At 38.4% G+C, this 17,811-nt stretch overlaps 1 protein-coding gene across 1 annotated transcript in view; it reads left to right on the forward strand.

Annotated features, from left to right (window-relative positions):
- Nucleotides 1–348: 348 nt before the first annotated feature.
- The window catches only part of FH (fumarate hydratase), a gene marked incomplete at its 5' end in the record, with an annotated part of 42,458 nt that continues 24,995 nt past the window's right edge, over nt 349–17,811 (forward strand). Inside the window, 2 exons of the mRNA XM_079727916.1 lie at nt 349–480; nt 12,578–12,712. Coding sequence (XP_079584042.1) covers nt 349–480; nt 12,578–12,712 — 267 coding nt within the window. The remainder of the gene's footprint in view (nt 481–12,577; nt 12,713–17,811) is intronic.

A 17,811-nucleotide genomic window follows, 5' to 3' on the forward strand; every position in this document is an offset into this window, starting at 1 on the left:
TCTCCTCTCTAGGCTACGCCACCGACCAAATACTGACTCGTTAGCTAATACCTCTCTGTTAGGCACAGTAACACAGTAAAACCAAACCAAACCAAATAAACACTGGTTCAAGGACACCACGAACCCCCCTTCCCATCATTCGTTTCCCAGGAATCCCAGGGCTCTACAGTGAGGAAGTTAAGCCCGCCCCTCACACTTCACTGGCCATTGGCCACTGGTCCCGCCCCCCAAGCTCGGCTTTGAGGCCGTTGATTGGATATGAGTGAGGACCGTGGAGGGGACGGGCTCTGACAGCCAGTGCGGAGGCGTGGCCATAGCCCCCGGAAGTTCTACCCGGGCCGCCGCGCTATGGATCGCGCGCTACGGCTTCTCGCGCGTTCGCGTTTCCTCTCGCGTGCTCCAGCTTCCGACCCCCGCCCTGGCCCCGGCCCGGCTGGCGCGGCAGTCCTACTGCTTCGGCCCCCGAACGTCGTTCGAATGGTGAGGTCGTGCCACCCAACCGCCGTGGCCGCCCCGCGGTGACCTTCAGGCCTCCCGCCTGTCGGCCCTAAGGTCCCGATACTGGGCTGCGTGTTGGAACTTCGCTGCCGGCCGGGGGCGCCTCCTCCGCCGGGGGAGCGCCCGGGAGGGGCGGCAGCTGTTGGCGAGAACCTGCCGGGCCTCCCCGACCCCGCCCCAGCCGCGCTCACTGCTTCTCCCCTGCCCGCGGCGGCTGCCCTCGGAACGGTGCTGGGGTGGACGGTGTGAAGAGGGGGCGGCGCCGGGATGGGACGGTGTCCGGAGGGGGCTGCTCCGCCCCTGCCTTTGGTGGGCCCAGCTGGATCCAGCCCCTCTGAGCTAGGTTCTGGGGTCACAGCTCTGCAGGGAACTGTTCTTAGGCCTCCAGGCGGGGTTGAAAGTTCTTGTGAACCTAAGAGATTTTACTTTTCATGAAATTGGCCGTTTAGTTTGTTAGGCTGGTTTTCCCCCGCTTAACTTTTGTATAAACCCTGAAATGTGAAACAGGGGCAGAGTGTCCTGAAGTACGTTGGAGGAAATTGCATGGACCATAACATAACTACAGCGGAATCAGCACTTTTTATTGAGAAAGACCTGCAAGGAACTTAAAGGTCCAACTTCAGGTTATGATACCTTGACTTACATGAGCCCTTTTGCTCTTTAGAGTGTCACCTTCGGTAATTTGGGCTTCAACAGGCATTAAATACGTATGCTCACATGTGTATTATCAGGAAAAGTTTGAGAAATAAATGCTAGTTTAGGAAGACTACATTCTGCAGTGTTCACTGCTGTGTAATATGAGCTTTCATTCAGCGAGATGTGATTTCAGACCCTAGTCTGCTACTCAGAGTTGGGATCTGGAGCAGGTAATATTTGTCCTCAGCGTCTGCCGGTAAAACGAAAATAATTACAGATACTCAGCAAGATTGCCCCTGTGAAAGTACTTTGAGTTTGGGATATGGTGAGTGCTTATTAAATGAATGCTTCCATCTAAGGTATTTCAAAGGCCCAAGACATTTTTCTGGGCTATAAACTGTAAGATAATTTGATGACATCACTGTACTTGAAACTGCGAAATCAGGGGTGCTTTATATTTCTGCAACTCCCTGCTTGAATAATTTTAGTGCACTTTAGAGCCTTTTAAAAATTTGTTTTTCATTTACTTAGTGTTTTGTAAAAGGGAATAGAAGGCTGGAGAACTGACTCTATCCCGCTGTCAATGTCAAAAAAATAGCCTTGCGTTGCTTTTAATGTTGTAATGTTAGCTAACATCAGATGAGGATAGCTTTTTTTATATAATCCTAAATCTTTTGCCCTCTAATCTTCTCAGCTCCAAAATCTCTCAGTTGATTTTATTAAAAGTTTTTCTTGTTGCTAGTGTTAAGAAATAAACTATATTCAATAGCCTGTGACAAACCATAATGTAGAAGAATATGAAAAAGAATATATATGTATAACTGAGTCACTTTGCTGTATAGAAGAAGTTAACACAATATTATAAATCAACTATACTTCAATAAAATTTTTTTAACAAAACAAAGAAATTCACATAACCGTAAATGCCCGAAGTTACCTTTTATCTCAATTAAGAACACAAAGAAGTTCATCCAACAGGAAGATTACATTGAATGCTCCGTGTGTGTAAAACAGTCACTATGGGCACAGAGTTTAGAGACTACTGAGGCATATTAAATAAGCAAAGAAGTCATGCACAGTTAATAACACTGTGATGCCGAGGAGAAAAAGTACAGTGAGAGTGAGAATATATAATGGAGACCTGCTGTGATACTGCCTTGGTAGCATGGTGGACAAGGAAGTCCTACATTTTTTAAAGTTACTTTATTTTATGATCTTCAGGATGGCTATAAAGTCTGGAAACATAGATAATATTCTGTGTTACAATGCAATATTAATAAACCATTTATTACATATTTGTCAATATTTCAAGACTTGGTGGTCACCCTGTATTTTAAGAACAGAAAGACTTTTTTTTTTTTTTTTTTTGCGGTACGCGGGCCTCTCACTGTTGTGACCTCTTCCACCGCAGAGCACAGGCTCCGGACACCCAGGTCCAGCGGCCACGGTTCACGGGCCCAGCCGCTCCGCGGCACGTGGGATCCCCCCGGACCGGGGCACGAACCCACGTCCCCTGCACCGGCAGGCGGACGCCCAACCACTGCGCCACCAGGGAAGCCCCAGAAAGACTTTTTATAAAGTCTATTTAAAGAAACTGAAAGCCCAAACACAATGAAGTCAAATTTTGGATTTTTATCTCTTGAGATAGTCTTTTTGCCTAGGAAATGATTTGGATTTTCTTGAACACTGAAATATTCTTTTAAACCACCTTAGGATAAGAATCTGAAAGGCATTTTGTATTTTCTTTAGGAGATACCATGGTTTAGTTAATGGTTATCTTACACATGCGTGGGGATATACTATAGGCCTGAGGCCTATATTTTTTTGGCTGGCCTTTCTGATTTAGACTGGCATGCAAATTTGGAGACCACCTCATCAATTCTTGAGGTTACGAGAGTTAGTGGTTGGTAATAGCACTTGGTATTTCTAGGGCTAAATAGCAATCATACTGCAGTGAACACTGGACACATTATTCGTTCATGCTTCTCCTGGAGGGGAAGTGATTGTGAATAAACATGCATCTCCCAGGACATCAGGAAATTGCACATTTGTGCCTGCCCCATGCCTAGCTGGTTAAACTCTTTAAACTTCTCCCAGAAATTCTGCTCTCCGAATTACGGCTTATAAAGACATGGTTTTCAAAAAAAACTAGTTTTTTATAACAATGGATAATATTATATGAATTAAAAACATATTTAATAGATACCATCATGACCTCATTTTTCATCAAAAGCACTGATAATTTTCTCATTAATTTAGGTGAGCAGCCCTCCTCTTCTTGCCCAAGCCACTGGGAAGAGGTGACATACATTATAATGTGGAAAGGTTTTGAAAATCATACATATGTTTTTAAGACTTCAGGTGGACTCATTAGTGGTTGGAGAAATCAATGTAGTGGGCAGTTAACAGCATTGGTTTTTTTGGTTTTTGGTTTCTTGACAGAATAGCATAGAATAGAAAATAGGAGTACAGGACAGATTTTTTCACGGAATTTTTGTTTCAGGTTTGTGTGCATATACATGTGTGTTTATGTACAATATAAAGGTTTTTTCTTCTGTAGGTCATTGGGAAGAACGTTTGAAGAGATTTGGCAGTTACCTGTTTCATTGTGCCTCTATCTGTGTATATATGCTTGTCTAACAGACACCCAACCATAGGCATTGCCTCCACTGACAGAGCCTGGAGCCTTTCAGAGTATTTTACAGCATTGCTTCAGTTTCTGATGTGCAGATTTGTGCAACCTATATATTTCCTGGGTTAAATAAAGGGAGAACTTTCTGGTTTTTTGGAATACTTTATTAGCTAGCTAAGCTGCTACAATGTTTGTTGTTGGAAATTTGGGATGTTTATTTTTATTACTGTAAGGACAAGAAGTATATTTTTTGAAGTGTTTACTGAGATTGTGATTTCAGCCACAATTGACATCTGCCATTTTTTAATGGTCAGTGTCAAGATCTAGAATTTGATGTAGGCTGTTGTTTCTTGAGTTAGAATTTAAATATTTCTAAAGTTTAATCTGAAGAACATAGGTAAAATTTATTCATTTAAATCTTTCCAAAATACTTTGGATATGAGTTTTATCATAGCAACCTGTTATTTAGGTGACAACATTATTCCTGTTTTATGATGAAAATTTAATAATTTTGAACACAAAAAATGATGCTGTAAATTTAAGGAATCGAACTTGATTTCACAAATGACTGATGGAAACCAATCTCCTTTCTTTGGAGCCAGTAACTATTTGCTGTCTTATAACAAGGTGATGGAGAGGAAGAAGAACCTAGCTCATGTGTCCAGTGCCACCGTTGTCATTGCTAATGTTATTGCACCAAAGTATATTTTAACATACAAGGATATTAGGATATTTAAAACAAAGATCATTATGCAAAAATTTTTTGTGTGCATTTGAGATATAAAACCCCAGCTGCAAGTTGGCATACAGTGGTGTCAGTGTAAGCACACTCTATTAGAGAAAAATCTAACTGTACATCTTCAGATCCTACAGGGTAGTGGTTGTTGTGGGCCAGTCTGGAGTTACTTCCTCCATTTCTTGGTTTATGGAAGTGATAAAAAAGGGAATCCAAACAGCTTTTAGAATACGAAAGTCCAGGGTTTGAGTGTCTCAGGCCCTCCCTCTTGCTATCTGGGTGATCTGCTGAGATTATTTAATCTTGTGTAGCCTCAGTGTCTCCTTCTTTAACATGGGGATGATGATAGTAAAATCTCCTAGGGTGGTTGTGAAATTCAAATAAGGTGATATCTAAAAAGTGTTTGTTACATAGCACAGTAAATGATTATTTTTATTGGCTTCTCCTTATTGGCTTAGACCAGTCCTTTGCAGACTTTCTTTTTCCATTTTTATTGAAATGTAATTGACATACAGCACTGTATAAGCTTAAGGTGTACAGCATAATGATTTGACTCACGTACATCATGAAGTGATTGACACAATAAGTTTAGTAAACATGCATGATATCATATAGAGAATTAAAGAAATAGAAAAAATTTTTTCTTTGTGATGAGAACTAGGATTTACTCTTTTAACAACTTTCATATATAACATACAGCAGTGTTAATTATATTTATAATGTTGTACATTACATCCCTAGATCTTATTTATCTTGTAACTGGGAGTTTGTAACTCTTGACTGCCTTCATCCAATTCCGCCTACCCCCACCCTCTGCTTCTGGTAACCACAAATCTGATCTCCTTTTCTATGAGTTTGTTTGCTTGCTTGTTTGCTTTTGAAGTATAATTGACCTACAACACCATGTTAATTCCTGTTAAACAACATAGTGATTTTTTAAAGTTATTTATTTATTGAAGTATAGTTGGTGTACAATATTATATAAATTACAGGTGTACAGTATAGTGACTCACAATTTTTTAAAGTTATGCTCTATTTATAGTTATTATAAAATATTGGCTATGTTCCCTGTTTTGTAAAATATAGCCTTGTACCTTATTTTACACATAATCGTTTGTACCTCTTAATTCCCTACCCCTGTATTGCCCCTTCCCTCTCCCCACTGGTAACTACTAGTTTGTTCTCTATATCTGTGAGTCTCTTTCTTTTCTTTTTTTTATATTTACTCATTTGTTGTATTTTTTAGATTCCACATATAAGTGATATTTGTCTTTCTCTGTCTGATTTATTTCATTTAGCATAATACCCTCCAAGTCCATCCATGGTGTTGTAAATGGCAAAATTTCATTCTTTTTTACAGCTGAATAGTTTTCCATTGTGTATATAACCATATCTTTATCCATTCATCTGTTGATGGACACTAAGGTTGCTTCTGTATCTTGGCAATTGTAAATAATACTGCTATGAACATTGGTGTGCATGTATCTTTTTGAATTAGTGTTTTTGTTTTTTTCAGGTTTATACCCAGGAGTGGTATTGCTGGGTAATATGGTAGTTCTATTTTTAGTTCTTTGAGAAACCTCTTTTCTACAGTGGCTGCACCAATTTACATTCCCACCAACAGTACATGAGGGTTCCCTTTTCTCCTCATCTTTACCAAAACTTGTTATTTGTTGTCTTTTTGATAGTAGCCATTCTCACAGGTGTGAGATGATAACTCTTGGTGGTTTGGATTTGCAGTTCTCTGTTGATTAGTGATGTTGAGATCTTTTCATGTGCCTATTGGCCATCTGTATGTCTCCCTGGAAAAATGTCTATCTGGGTCCTCTACCCATTTTTTTAATTGGGTTGTTTGTTCTTTTGATGTTGAGTTATATGAGTTCTTTCTATATTTTGGATATTAACCCCTTATCAGATATATTGTTTGCAAATATATTCTTCCATTCAGTAGATGGTCTTTTTGTTTTGTTGATAGTTTCCTTCACTGTGCAAAAGCTTTTTACTTTGATGTAGATGTAGTCCCGTTTATTTTTGCTTTTGTGTCTTTTGTTTCCCTTGCCCAAGGAGTCATATACTAAAAAATTTTACCAAGACCCATGTCAAAGAACTTATTGCCTATGTTTTCTTCTGGAAGTTTTACGTAAGTTTTGGGTATTACATTTAAGTCTTTAATCCATTTTTTAATTTATTTTTGTGCATGGTGTGAGAGAGTAGTCCAGTTGGATTTTTTGCATGTAGCTGTCCAGTTTTTCCAGCACCATTTATTGAAGAGGCTGTCTTTTCCCCATTGTATATTTTGCCTCCTTTGTCATGGATTAATTGCCCATATAAGTGTGGGTTCATTTCTGATCTCTATTCTGTTTCATTGACCTATATGTCTGTTTTTGTGCCAGTACCATACTGTTTTGATTACTATAGCTTTGTAGTATAGTCTGAAATCAGGGAGCATTATACCCCCAGCTTTGATCTTCTTTCTCAAGATTGTTTCAGCTGTTCAGGGTCTATTATGTTTCCATATGAATTTTTAAATTATTTTTCTAGTTCTGTGGAAAATGCCATTGGTATTTTGATGGGGATTACATTGAATCTGTAGATTGCCTTGGGTAGTATCGGCATTTTAAAATTATTAATTCTTCCAATCCATGTCTGTGTCATCTTCAGTTTCTTTCATCGGTGTCTTATAGTTTTTTGAGTACAGATCTTTTACCTCCTTAGTTAGATTTATTCCTAGGTATTTTATTCTTTCTTTATGAGATTGTACATGGGATTGTTTCCTTTTTCTCTTTCTAGTAGTTCATTGTTAGTGTATAGAAATGCAACAGATTTCTGTATATTAATTTTGTACCCTGCAACTTTACCGAATTCATTGATGAGCTCTAATAGTATTTTGGTGGTGTCCTTAGATTTTTTATGTATAGTATCATGTCCTCTGCAAACAGTGACAGTTTTACTTCTTCCTTTCCCACTTGGATTCCTTTTGTTTTTCTTGTCTGATTGCTGTGGCTAGGACTTCCAATACTATCTTGATTAAATGTGATGACAGTGGGCGTCCTTGTCTTGTTCCTGATCTTAGAGGGAATGCTTTCAGCTTTTCACTGTTGAGTATAATGTTAGCTGTGGGTTTGTGATATACGGCCTTTATTGTGTTGAGGTATGTTCACTCTATACCCACTTTGTTGAGAATTTTTATCATAAATGGGTATTGAATTTTGTCAGAAGCTTTTTCTGTATCTGTCGAGATGACTCTATGATTTTTATTTTTCAGTTTGTTAATGTGGTATATCACATTGACTGATTTGTGGATATTGAACCATCCTTGTATCCCTGCAATAAATCCTACTTGATCATGGTGTATGGTCCTTTTAATGTGTTATTGAATTTGGTTTGCTACGATTTTGTCAAGGATTTTTGCATCTGTGTTCATGAGAGAGATTGGCCTGTAATTTTCTTTTTTTGTGCTTTGTCTGGTTTTGGTGTCTGGGTGATGCTGGCCTTGTAGAACGAGTTCAAAAGCGTTCCTTCCTCTGCAGTTTTTTTGTAAAGGTTTGAGAAGGATAGTTGCTACTCTTCTCTAAATGTTTGGTAGAATTTTTCCTGTGAAGCCAATTGGTCCTGGATTTTCATTTGTTGTTGTTGTTGTTGTTAATTACTGATTTAATTTCATTACAGGTAATTGGTCTGTTCATATTTTCTATTTTTTCCGGGTTCAGTCTTGGGAGATAGTACATTTTAAGGAATTTGTCCATTTCTTAATGGCCATTTTATTGGTATATAATTGTTGGTAGTAATCTCTCATGTTTCTTTGTATTTCTGTGGTGTGAGTTGTAACTTCCTTTTCATTTCTGATTTTATTGATTTGAGCCCTCTCTCTTTTTCCTTTGAGTCTGGCTAAAGGTTTATCAATTTTGTTTATCTTTTCAAAGCACCAGTTCTTAGTTTCATTTATCTTTCATAATTTTTTGTCTCTTTTATTTACTTCTGCTCTGATCTTTATGATTTCTTTCCATCTGTTGACTTTTGGGTTTTGTTCTTTTTCAGGTTCCTTTAGGTGTAAGGTTAGGTTGATTTTTTATTTTTCTTGTTTCCTGAGGTAGGTGTGTATTGCTATAAACTTCCCTCTTAGAACTGCTTTTCCTCTGTCCCATAAATTTTGCATCATTGTGTTTTCATTTCCATTTGTCTCTAGGTATTCTTTTATTTCATTAATGATCCACTGGTTATTCAACTGCATATTGTTTATCCTTCATGTGTTTGTGTTTTTTGCAATTTTTTTTCTTGTCATTGATTTCTAGACTCATGGCATTGTGGTCAGAAAAGATGCTTGATATGATATCAGTTTTCTTATATTTACTAAGACTTGTTTTGTGGCCTAGCTTGTGATCTGCCCTGGAGAATGTTCCATGTGCACTTGTAAAGAATGTGTATTCTGCTGCTTTTGGATGGAATGTTCTATATAGAGCTATTAAGTCCATTTGGTCTAATGTGTCATTTAAGGCCAGTGTTTCCCTGTTAATTTTTTGTCTGGATGATCTGTCCCTTGATGTAAGTAGAGTGTTAAAATCCCCTACTATTATTGTGTTCCTGTCATTTTCTCCCTTTGTGTTTGTTCATATTTGCTTTATATTTGTAGGTGATTCTGTGTTGGGTACATACATATTTACAATTGTTATATCTGCTTAGATTTATCCCATGATCATTATGTAATAGGCTTCTTTGTTTGTTGTTACAGTCTTCATTATAAAATCTATTTTGTCTAATGTAAGTATTACTACCATGGCTTTCTTTTCATTTCCATTTGCATAGAATACCTTTTTTCATCCTGTCACTTTTAGTCTGTGTGTGTCTCAGGGTCTGAAGTGAGTCTCTTGTAGGCAGTATATATATGAGTCTTGTTTTCATAACCATTCAGCCACTCTATATCTTTTGATTGGGGCATTTAGGCCATTTACATTTAAAGTAATTCTTGATAGATATGCACTTATTGCCATTTTGTCCTTTGTTTGGGGGTTGTTTTTATAGTTCTTTTTTGTTCCTTTTTTCTTACTTTGCTCTCTTCTCTTGTTATTTGATGACTGTCTTTAATATTACATTTGGATTCCTTTCTCTTTTTTGTGTATCGATTATTGATTTTGGTTTGTGGTTACCATGTGGCTTATATATTGCAATGTGTGTGTGTGTGTGTGTGTATGTATGTATGATTATTTTCAGCTCCTGATCTTTTAAGTGCAAAAGCACTTTAAGAACCCTGCATTTTTATTCCCCCCCCCCCCCCACAGTTCTTCTGTTTCTGACATTGTATTTTACATCTTTTTGTCTTGTGTGCCCCTTAACTTCTTATTGTGGATATAGACAACTTTACTGGTTTTGTGTTTCAGCCTTCCTACTAGCTTTGTACATGACTGATTTACTACCTTTACTATATTTAGCCTTACCAATGAGATGTTTTTTTCATAATTTTCATACATCTAGTTGTGGCCTTTTTCTTTTAGAGAAACCCATTTAAAGGTGGTTTGGTAGTGCTGAACTCTTAGCTTTTTCTTGTCTATAAAACTTTTGATCAGTCAATTTAAATTGTAATGAAAGCCTTGGCTGTTGGAGTCTTCTGACTTAGGTTTCTCCCTTTCACCACTTTAAATATATCATGCACTCCTTTCAGGCCTGCAGAGTTTCTGCTGAAAACTCAGCTGAAATCCTTATGTTAAGTACAATGACCTTGTACTTAACTTGTTGCTTTTCCCTTGCTGCTTTTAGTATTCTCTCTTTATCTTTAATTTTTGCCATTAATTGAAGTGTGTCTTGGTGTGGTCCTCTTTGGGTTGATCGTGTTTGGAACTCTCTGTGCTTCCCAGACCTGGATGTCTGTTCCCTTTCCCAGGTTAGGGACATTTTCAGCTATTATGTCATCAGATATGTTCTCTGCCCCTTTCTCTCTGTCTTCTCCTTCTATGGCTCCTATAATGTGAATGCCAGTACACTTGATGTTGTCTCTGAGGTCTCTTAAACTGTCCATGTTTCTTTTCATCCTTTTTTCTTTTTTCTGTTCAATTTCAGTAATTTCCACTATTCTTTCAGCCCACTGAACTGTTCCTCTCTATCATCTAATCTACTGTTGATTCCTTCTTGTATACTTTTTATTTCAGTTGTTGTATTCTTTAGCTCTCTTTGGTTGTTGGCTCAGGAGGTCTTAAGGCAGCTGGCCTGCTGGTGGGTGGAGCTGTGTCCCTGCGCTAATAAGCTGTATTCCAAACTGGTGCTTTCAAGAACTAATGTCCTTGTGGTAGAACAAGCTCCCATTAGTGGCTGCCCCCAGTGTGTAGGTTCCCAGTGTGAGCTCCAGTTGCCTCCTACCTCTCCGGGAGGCTCTCCAAGATCAGCAGTTATTCTGACCCAGGTTCCTTTCAAATTACTGCTTCTTCCCTGGGTCCCAGAGTGTGTGAAATTTTGTGTGCACCCTTTAAGAGTGGAGTTTCTATTTCCCACAGCCCTCTGGCCAAAAATGAGCCCTGCTAGCCTCCAAAGCCAAACTTTCAAGGGGCTCTTCTTTGCCGTGCTGGGGAGCCTGACGTGGGGCCTGGACCCCTCGCTTCTTGGGGAGAACCTCAGCAATTGTAATAATCCTCCAGTTTGTGGGTCACCACTCCTCGGGGGTGGGGGGCGGTGGTAATAGGTTTTGACTTTATTGTGTCTTCCTCCCTCCTACCTATTTTGCCATGGTTCCTTTATATCTTTAGTTGTAGAAGGTCTTTTCTGCTAATTTTCCAGCCTTACTCATCAATCATTGCTCTGTAAATGATTGTAGTGTTGGTGTGCCCATGAGAGGAGATGAGCTCAGAGTCTTCCTACTCTGCCATCTCGGCCACTCCCCTCCTCTGCAGACTTTTAGGCATAGAAAAAAAATGTACCTCATTGGTTATACGCCTATATTTCTAACTAGGTACAAGGATATTTTTCTTTTCATGCAATCTAAAAGGCTTTGTAATATATAAAGGGTTTTTAAAAAATCTTTCTAGTCTCAGGGGATAACTACAAAATTAATTTTTTCTTATTCAGAGGACTGTTTACTAAAGTAAGGTTACTTGGCTGGGTGTTTTTAAATCTTTTGAATCATCTGACCATGTTTATTTTATAATTAATGCAAGATGAACATTAATTAAAGTTCTGAGTATCTCTCTGATACTCTTAATCTCTTTAATGTAAAGTATCATATGTAAACTCCAGATGTGTATTTCTTTTTTAATTAGTGTAAGTTGATGTACTTAGTAGAGTCCTAGGTTCTCCATAAAAGAGATTTGGGGTCATGGGTTCTTATCCTGGGGAGTGGATTGGTTTCAAGATATAAACTCCTTAAAATCATATGTAAGGTTTTACATATATGTATTTATGTTCATTCTTCTAGAGAGAAGATCCATAGTTTTCCTCATATTCTCAAAAGGTTCCAACACCCTGAAAAGGTTAAGAACCGATCTAGCCCATGTCCCTTTGTCTGTACATTTACTGTAACTTATAGATGAGAAAAGCTGACTTGCTGAAGATGACACAGCTACCAGATGGTGGGCTGTCTCACTGCAAAGCCTGGACTGTTTTGTATGGCACTAAGCTATCTCTCATGCATAATATTTGTAGACCACACAAGCTTTGTTTAAATATATAATTATTTATATATATATATATATATATATAATGTATAATACTTTCAAGTTTTAAAGTATCATTCTTAGGTTATTTTCAAAAGTTCCCAGTAAAGTAAGCATTAACCTAAGTACATCAAAGCTTGACCAATAATAGGCATACTCCAGAATTGGAAAAGATTATTTTTTTTATTTATCATTGGCACAGTGTATGAATTCTACAATCTGTCTTTAACACGTATATTAATAAATTTGTGTGACAAAAATTTCTCAAGAAAAAAGCTGGAAGTGAGGGGAGTAGAATGAGAATCAAAATGGAATTTTTTTGTCTTTTTGGTACTTATTAAGGTTTCTTTACCTGTACATGATGTATTGTTTATATGATGTTATTGTTCTTGATACTTGGTTTCTTTTCAAGCTATAACAGTGTCTTGTCTTTATCTTTAGGCAAGCCAAAATTCTTTTCGGATAGAATATGATACCTTTGGTGAACTCAAGGTCCCAAATGATAAGTATTATGGCGCCCAGACTGTGAGATCAACAATGAACTTTAAGATTGGAGGGGTGACAGAACGCATGCCAGTAAGTGGCTTTTGTGGAAATGTTGGCTTATTTTGGATGAACTAGGCATTATTCAGTGAGTCACCTTACCTTATAAATAAGTATTTTACAGAGTTAAAATGTAGTTATTAGAGAACTGGCTTTGTAAATAATAAGATGTTTCTCTCTCAGTAAAGTGTCAAAGAACTTTTTGAAGTTTAGTATACTACTATCTTGACCTATGACTGAGTATTTTGGATTTTTGATAGAACTAAGTGATTTGTTTTTCATTCTTGTTTGGATTGTTCGTATTTTTACTAGAATTTTGCAGTTTGTAAGCATTTTTAATTTTGATACTTAATTTTTTAACTGATTTTTTTTAATGATTTAAAAGAAAACCAATTTTTCTTTAATATTATACTTTATCTATCTTGGCTTCAGTTTGTAGAAAAGTATACACAAATTCATAAAAATACTATTTGTCATGATGTCTGGCATATAATAGGTAATATATAAGTATTTGTTCATTGCTACATGAATGATTTAATGATTAGAAAACTTTTACCATATTTTATTAAATCCTTAGATTAGAACTGATCCTTAGTTAGAACTGATGTGTACTACTAAGAAAGAAAAAGTCTGCCAATTAAAGTTGTGACATGTCATTGATTGTAAGATGCATCTTGATTTCAGGGATGTTAAAGTGTGAAAAGAATTGATGGAATATATTACATATCCTACTGGAGCCCAACTAGGGTAAGAAAAATAGTCAGTGTAGGAATTCAGGATAGGCTAGTAAGCCTAGCAGTAGCCAGGCTTCATCTGGTGAGATACTGTTTAACATTTATCTTCTAAATATACTTTTTATCTTACAATAATTTTAACTTCTGGATTTTAGCTAATTACTAAGGCTTCAAGACTGAATCTTGACAGGTTCATACAATTTCCCAAGAGGCAGCTGAATCCTCTTAGAAGAATCTCTCTGTTATTGCCACCCACATCCAGTTTAATGGTGAGGTAAACATAGGGTCAGACTACATGGTTGGGAGACAGAGGGTAGCAGATCCTAAAGTATTCTCATATAGTTCAACTCCTGGGATTAAAGAGATCAGTCTTAACCAGTATTGACTGGAATAAGCATGGCTCATGTTTTTAATTTCCTGCTTCAACCAGCAAGGTGTGTGGTTCTGGGAGTGCGTGATTGCTGCCGCTGCTGCTGTCCCAGAGATAGAGAAGTTGTTTGGATTTGGACAGGTGTCTGTGAAACATGGATACATGGGTTATCGATTTTTTTCACATTTGGCTTCATCTGGATTAATTTCCTGAACTATGTTAAATATAAAGCAGACTATGTGCCTTGAACTAAGTAGTATGATTAAACCCAACCCTTTGTACCTCAGGTCCATAGGAAAATAAAACCAAAAAAAGATTATGAACTGCTATGTGAGTAAATGAAGGATAATGAGACCCTTCTTTCATCTCCAATGATACATTTACTATTTTGTTTTAATAGGGTCCAGTGAAACTCTCTGCTGTGACCTTTGTTCATTTTCATGAGTCCACAAGCACTGTGGGGTCAGTCACTCCATTCTAGTAGTCTGAGTTGATTGGCATTTGGGTGTGTAGCTTGTTTGTGACTTTGGCAGTGGTTTAACCCACTGCAGTGTTCCTGTAGAACATTAAATTCCCATTTGTTTTCATGTGTAAAGTTTTAAAGCTTCTAATCTTTTGTGCCGTATATCTCCATTTCATTTGGGTAAAACATTTGTAATGTTTTAATTTTAATTTCTTAAAATTCAAAGTAAAAATGTTTTGTTTTTATTTCCTTTTGTTTGCCCTTCATTTTATCCTCTGTGTGACCCAGGTTCAGTGTGTCTTACTCATTACTTTTTGTTGTTTTTCCACTTTTATTTTCCTCTAAGGACTATAGCTTCTCTTTTACAAATTTATCACTCTCTTCCTCACCCTTCCTTTCTTCCTTCTTTCTCATTCAAACCTGGTATGGTATCTAAATCACAGTCTATATTACTAACTTTGACAAGAACACATAATTTATTTATCTTGTGGAAACCAGGTATTTCATTGAAACCTCATCAGAATTTACTCAATTTATCCTTTTAAATTTTATTAAGTGCTTTGGAGTAGAAAGTGAAAAGATCTGCAAACTAAAAGGGTTTGATATGTGGTTATATATATCAGAAGCTATCACCTTTAAGTCTATAGAACTCTGGGTTTTTTTGTTTTTTGTTTTTTGTTTTTTTTTGCGGTACGCAGGCCTCCCACTGTTGTGGCCTCTCCTGTTGCGGAGCACAGGCTCCGGACGCACAGGCTCAGCGGCCATGGCTCACAGGCCCAGCCGCTCTGCAGCATGTGGGATATTCCCAGACCGGGGCACGAACCTGTGTCCCCTGCATCAGCAGGCGGACTCTCAACCATTGTGCCACCAGGGAAGCCCGAACTCTGGGTTTTTAAAAAAATTATTCTGAGAGAAATGTCCAGTGACTTATTGAGTGTCAAGGCTTCACTGACTAGCTAAAATATCATGTTTTTTGGCTTTGGGATGAAATGATACCCATTCAGTAACTGGGTATTTCATACTAATTAGCAGTTAAATATATTATTTCTTTTTATTATTTATTTGTTTATTTAGTTGAGGTATAATTTACATATAAAATTAGTTTCAGGTATACAGCATAATGATTCGATATTTGAATACATTGCAGAATGATCACCACGGTAAATCTAGTTACTAGTTACATGTCTAGTAACATCCATCACTATACGTAGTTACAAGAAAATGTTTTTTCTTGTGATGAGGACTTTTAAAATCTCTTTGCAACTTTCAAATTGCAATACAGTATTATTAACTATAGTTACCATGCAATACATTACATCCCCATGATTTATTTATTTTATAACTGGAAGTTTGTACCTCTTGACCTCCTTTATACATTTTGTCCACCCCCTGCCCCTGGCAACCACCAGTTTGTTCTGTCTATGAGCTTGGTTTTCTGATTGTTGTTTGTTTTGTTTTTTAAATTCTACATATAAGTGGGATCATGTGGTATTTGTGTTTACCTGTTTGGCTTATTTCACTTGGCGTAATGCCCTCAAGGTCCATCCATGTTGTCACAAATGACAAGATTTCATTCTTTTTTATGGCCAATTAATATTCCATTGTATTTTTTACCGCATCTTCTTTATCCATTCATTCATTGATGGATACAGGTTATTTCCATATCATGGCTATTGTAAATAATGCTGCTATGAACATGGGGATGCATATATCTTTTCGAATTAGTGTTTTCATTTTCAAGTAAATACCCAGTAGTGGAATTGCTGGATCAGACAGCAGACGTACTTCCATTTTTTGAGGAACCTCCATACTGTTTTCCAAAGTGGCTGCACCAATTTACATTCCTCCCAACAACGTACAAGATTTCCCTTTTCTCCACATCCTCGCAAACACTTATTTGTTGTCTTCTTTTTTTTTTTTTAATTTTGGGGATAGGAGTTTATTAATTAATTTATTTATTTTTGCTGTGTTGGGTCTTCGTTTCTGTGTGAGGGCTTTCTCTAGTTGTGGCAAGCAGGGGCCGCTCTTCATTGCGGTGCGCAGGCCTCTCACTATTGCGGCCTCTCGTGTTGTGGAGCACAGGCTCCAGACTCGCAGGCTCAGTAGTTGTGGCTCACGGGCCTAGTTGCTCCGCGGCATGTGGGATCCTCCCAGACCAGGGCTCGAACCCGTGTCCCCTGCATCGGCAGGCGGACTCCCAACGACTGCGCCACCAGGGAAGCCCCTGTTGTCTTTTTGATAATAGCCATTCTAACAGGTGTAAGGTGGTATCTCATGGTTTTGATTTGCATTTTTCTGGTGATTAGTGATGTTGAGCATCATTTCATGTATCTGTTGGCCATCTGTATATCTTCTTTGGAAAAATGTCTGTTCTCATCATCTGCCCATTTTTTAATCAGTTTGTTTTTTGCTACTGGGTAGTATGAGTTCTTTATATATTTTGAATGTTAACCCCTTATCAGATATATGATTTGAAAATATTTTCGTTTAGTAGGTTGCATTTTCTTTTCTTTTTTTTTTTTTTTTAAGGCAGCAGACTCTTTATTTGTTGTGGTTTTAAAATACATCAAAATCAAGTCCCTGGCTGTTCTGTATACCAAAACGAGACCAAAAAGTTGTCAGCACACCTTCAAACAAATCTGGGCGGCCAGTTTGGGCCATAAGGGAAGGAGTTACAGGGACAGCACCCCTCCCTCAGGCAGGTGCCTGGCTGTCCCTGGGGTGACCTCCTCTGTGCTGTGCAAGGTGAGAGGGCTAGAGCACCAACTCAGCAGGCCTCGCCCTCCCCCGTAGACACTAGGGCAGCTCCACTGGCCTTCTGGTCAGCCTTCTACAGGGCCACCATGATGGGGGTGGAGGAGGGGAAATAACCATCTTTACAGACATAACATTCTCTTACAGAAAGTGCCTGAGCTCAGCACATGGTCCAAAAACCTCACCGAAAACAAATTTTTAAAAGTACTGCTGACACCTCGTAGAATCTGGTGTACACAAAGCTCTCAGCTGGACAAGACCCTGAAGGCAAATTACTGTCAGCAGAGCCTCACCTGCTTTGGTCTCCTGCAGGAAAAGCTAGCAATCTAAGAAACCAATACACAACTCTTGGTCCTAAAACTGGGGTATAAGACCTGCTCCAGTGAGGAAGGAACTGACCTTCACTCATGGATAGGCCACCTCTCATCTGGCCCAGGACCCTGGCTGGTGTGGGCAGCACCCAGGAACCTGGGCTGAATTTGGAAAGCAGAGCAGCTGTAGTGGTTAATAAGATTTGGTCAGTGGAGAGGAAGAAGAAGGGAATCCCCATCCATAGCCTGGCCTGGATGCCTAGAGACAGACGGCTGGAGGTGAGAGCAGAGGTTGTACCCTGCACAGCTGGGGCCACCTTGCTCACTGTAGCTCCACAGCAGCTAGACTTGGTTTCTGAGCATTGCTGTCCTGTGTGGCTGTGATTTCCCACACCACACTGGACTCCAACAGTCCCCTCCCTGCCAACATTAGGACTTTAAGAGATAACTGAAGTGGGGCAGGCAATCATGTTGGCTACTGCAAGCCTTCCTGCTGGGGA

The sequence above is a fragment of the Hyperoodon ampullatus genome (genome assembly GCF_949752795.1).
Source record: "Hyperoodon ampullatus genome assembly, chromosome: 2".
Taxonomy (NCBI): domain Eukaryota; kingdom Metazoa; phylum Chordata; class Mammalia; order Artiodactyla; family Ziphiidae; genus Hyperoodon; species Hyperoodon ampullatus.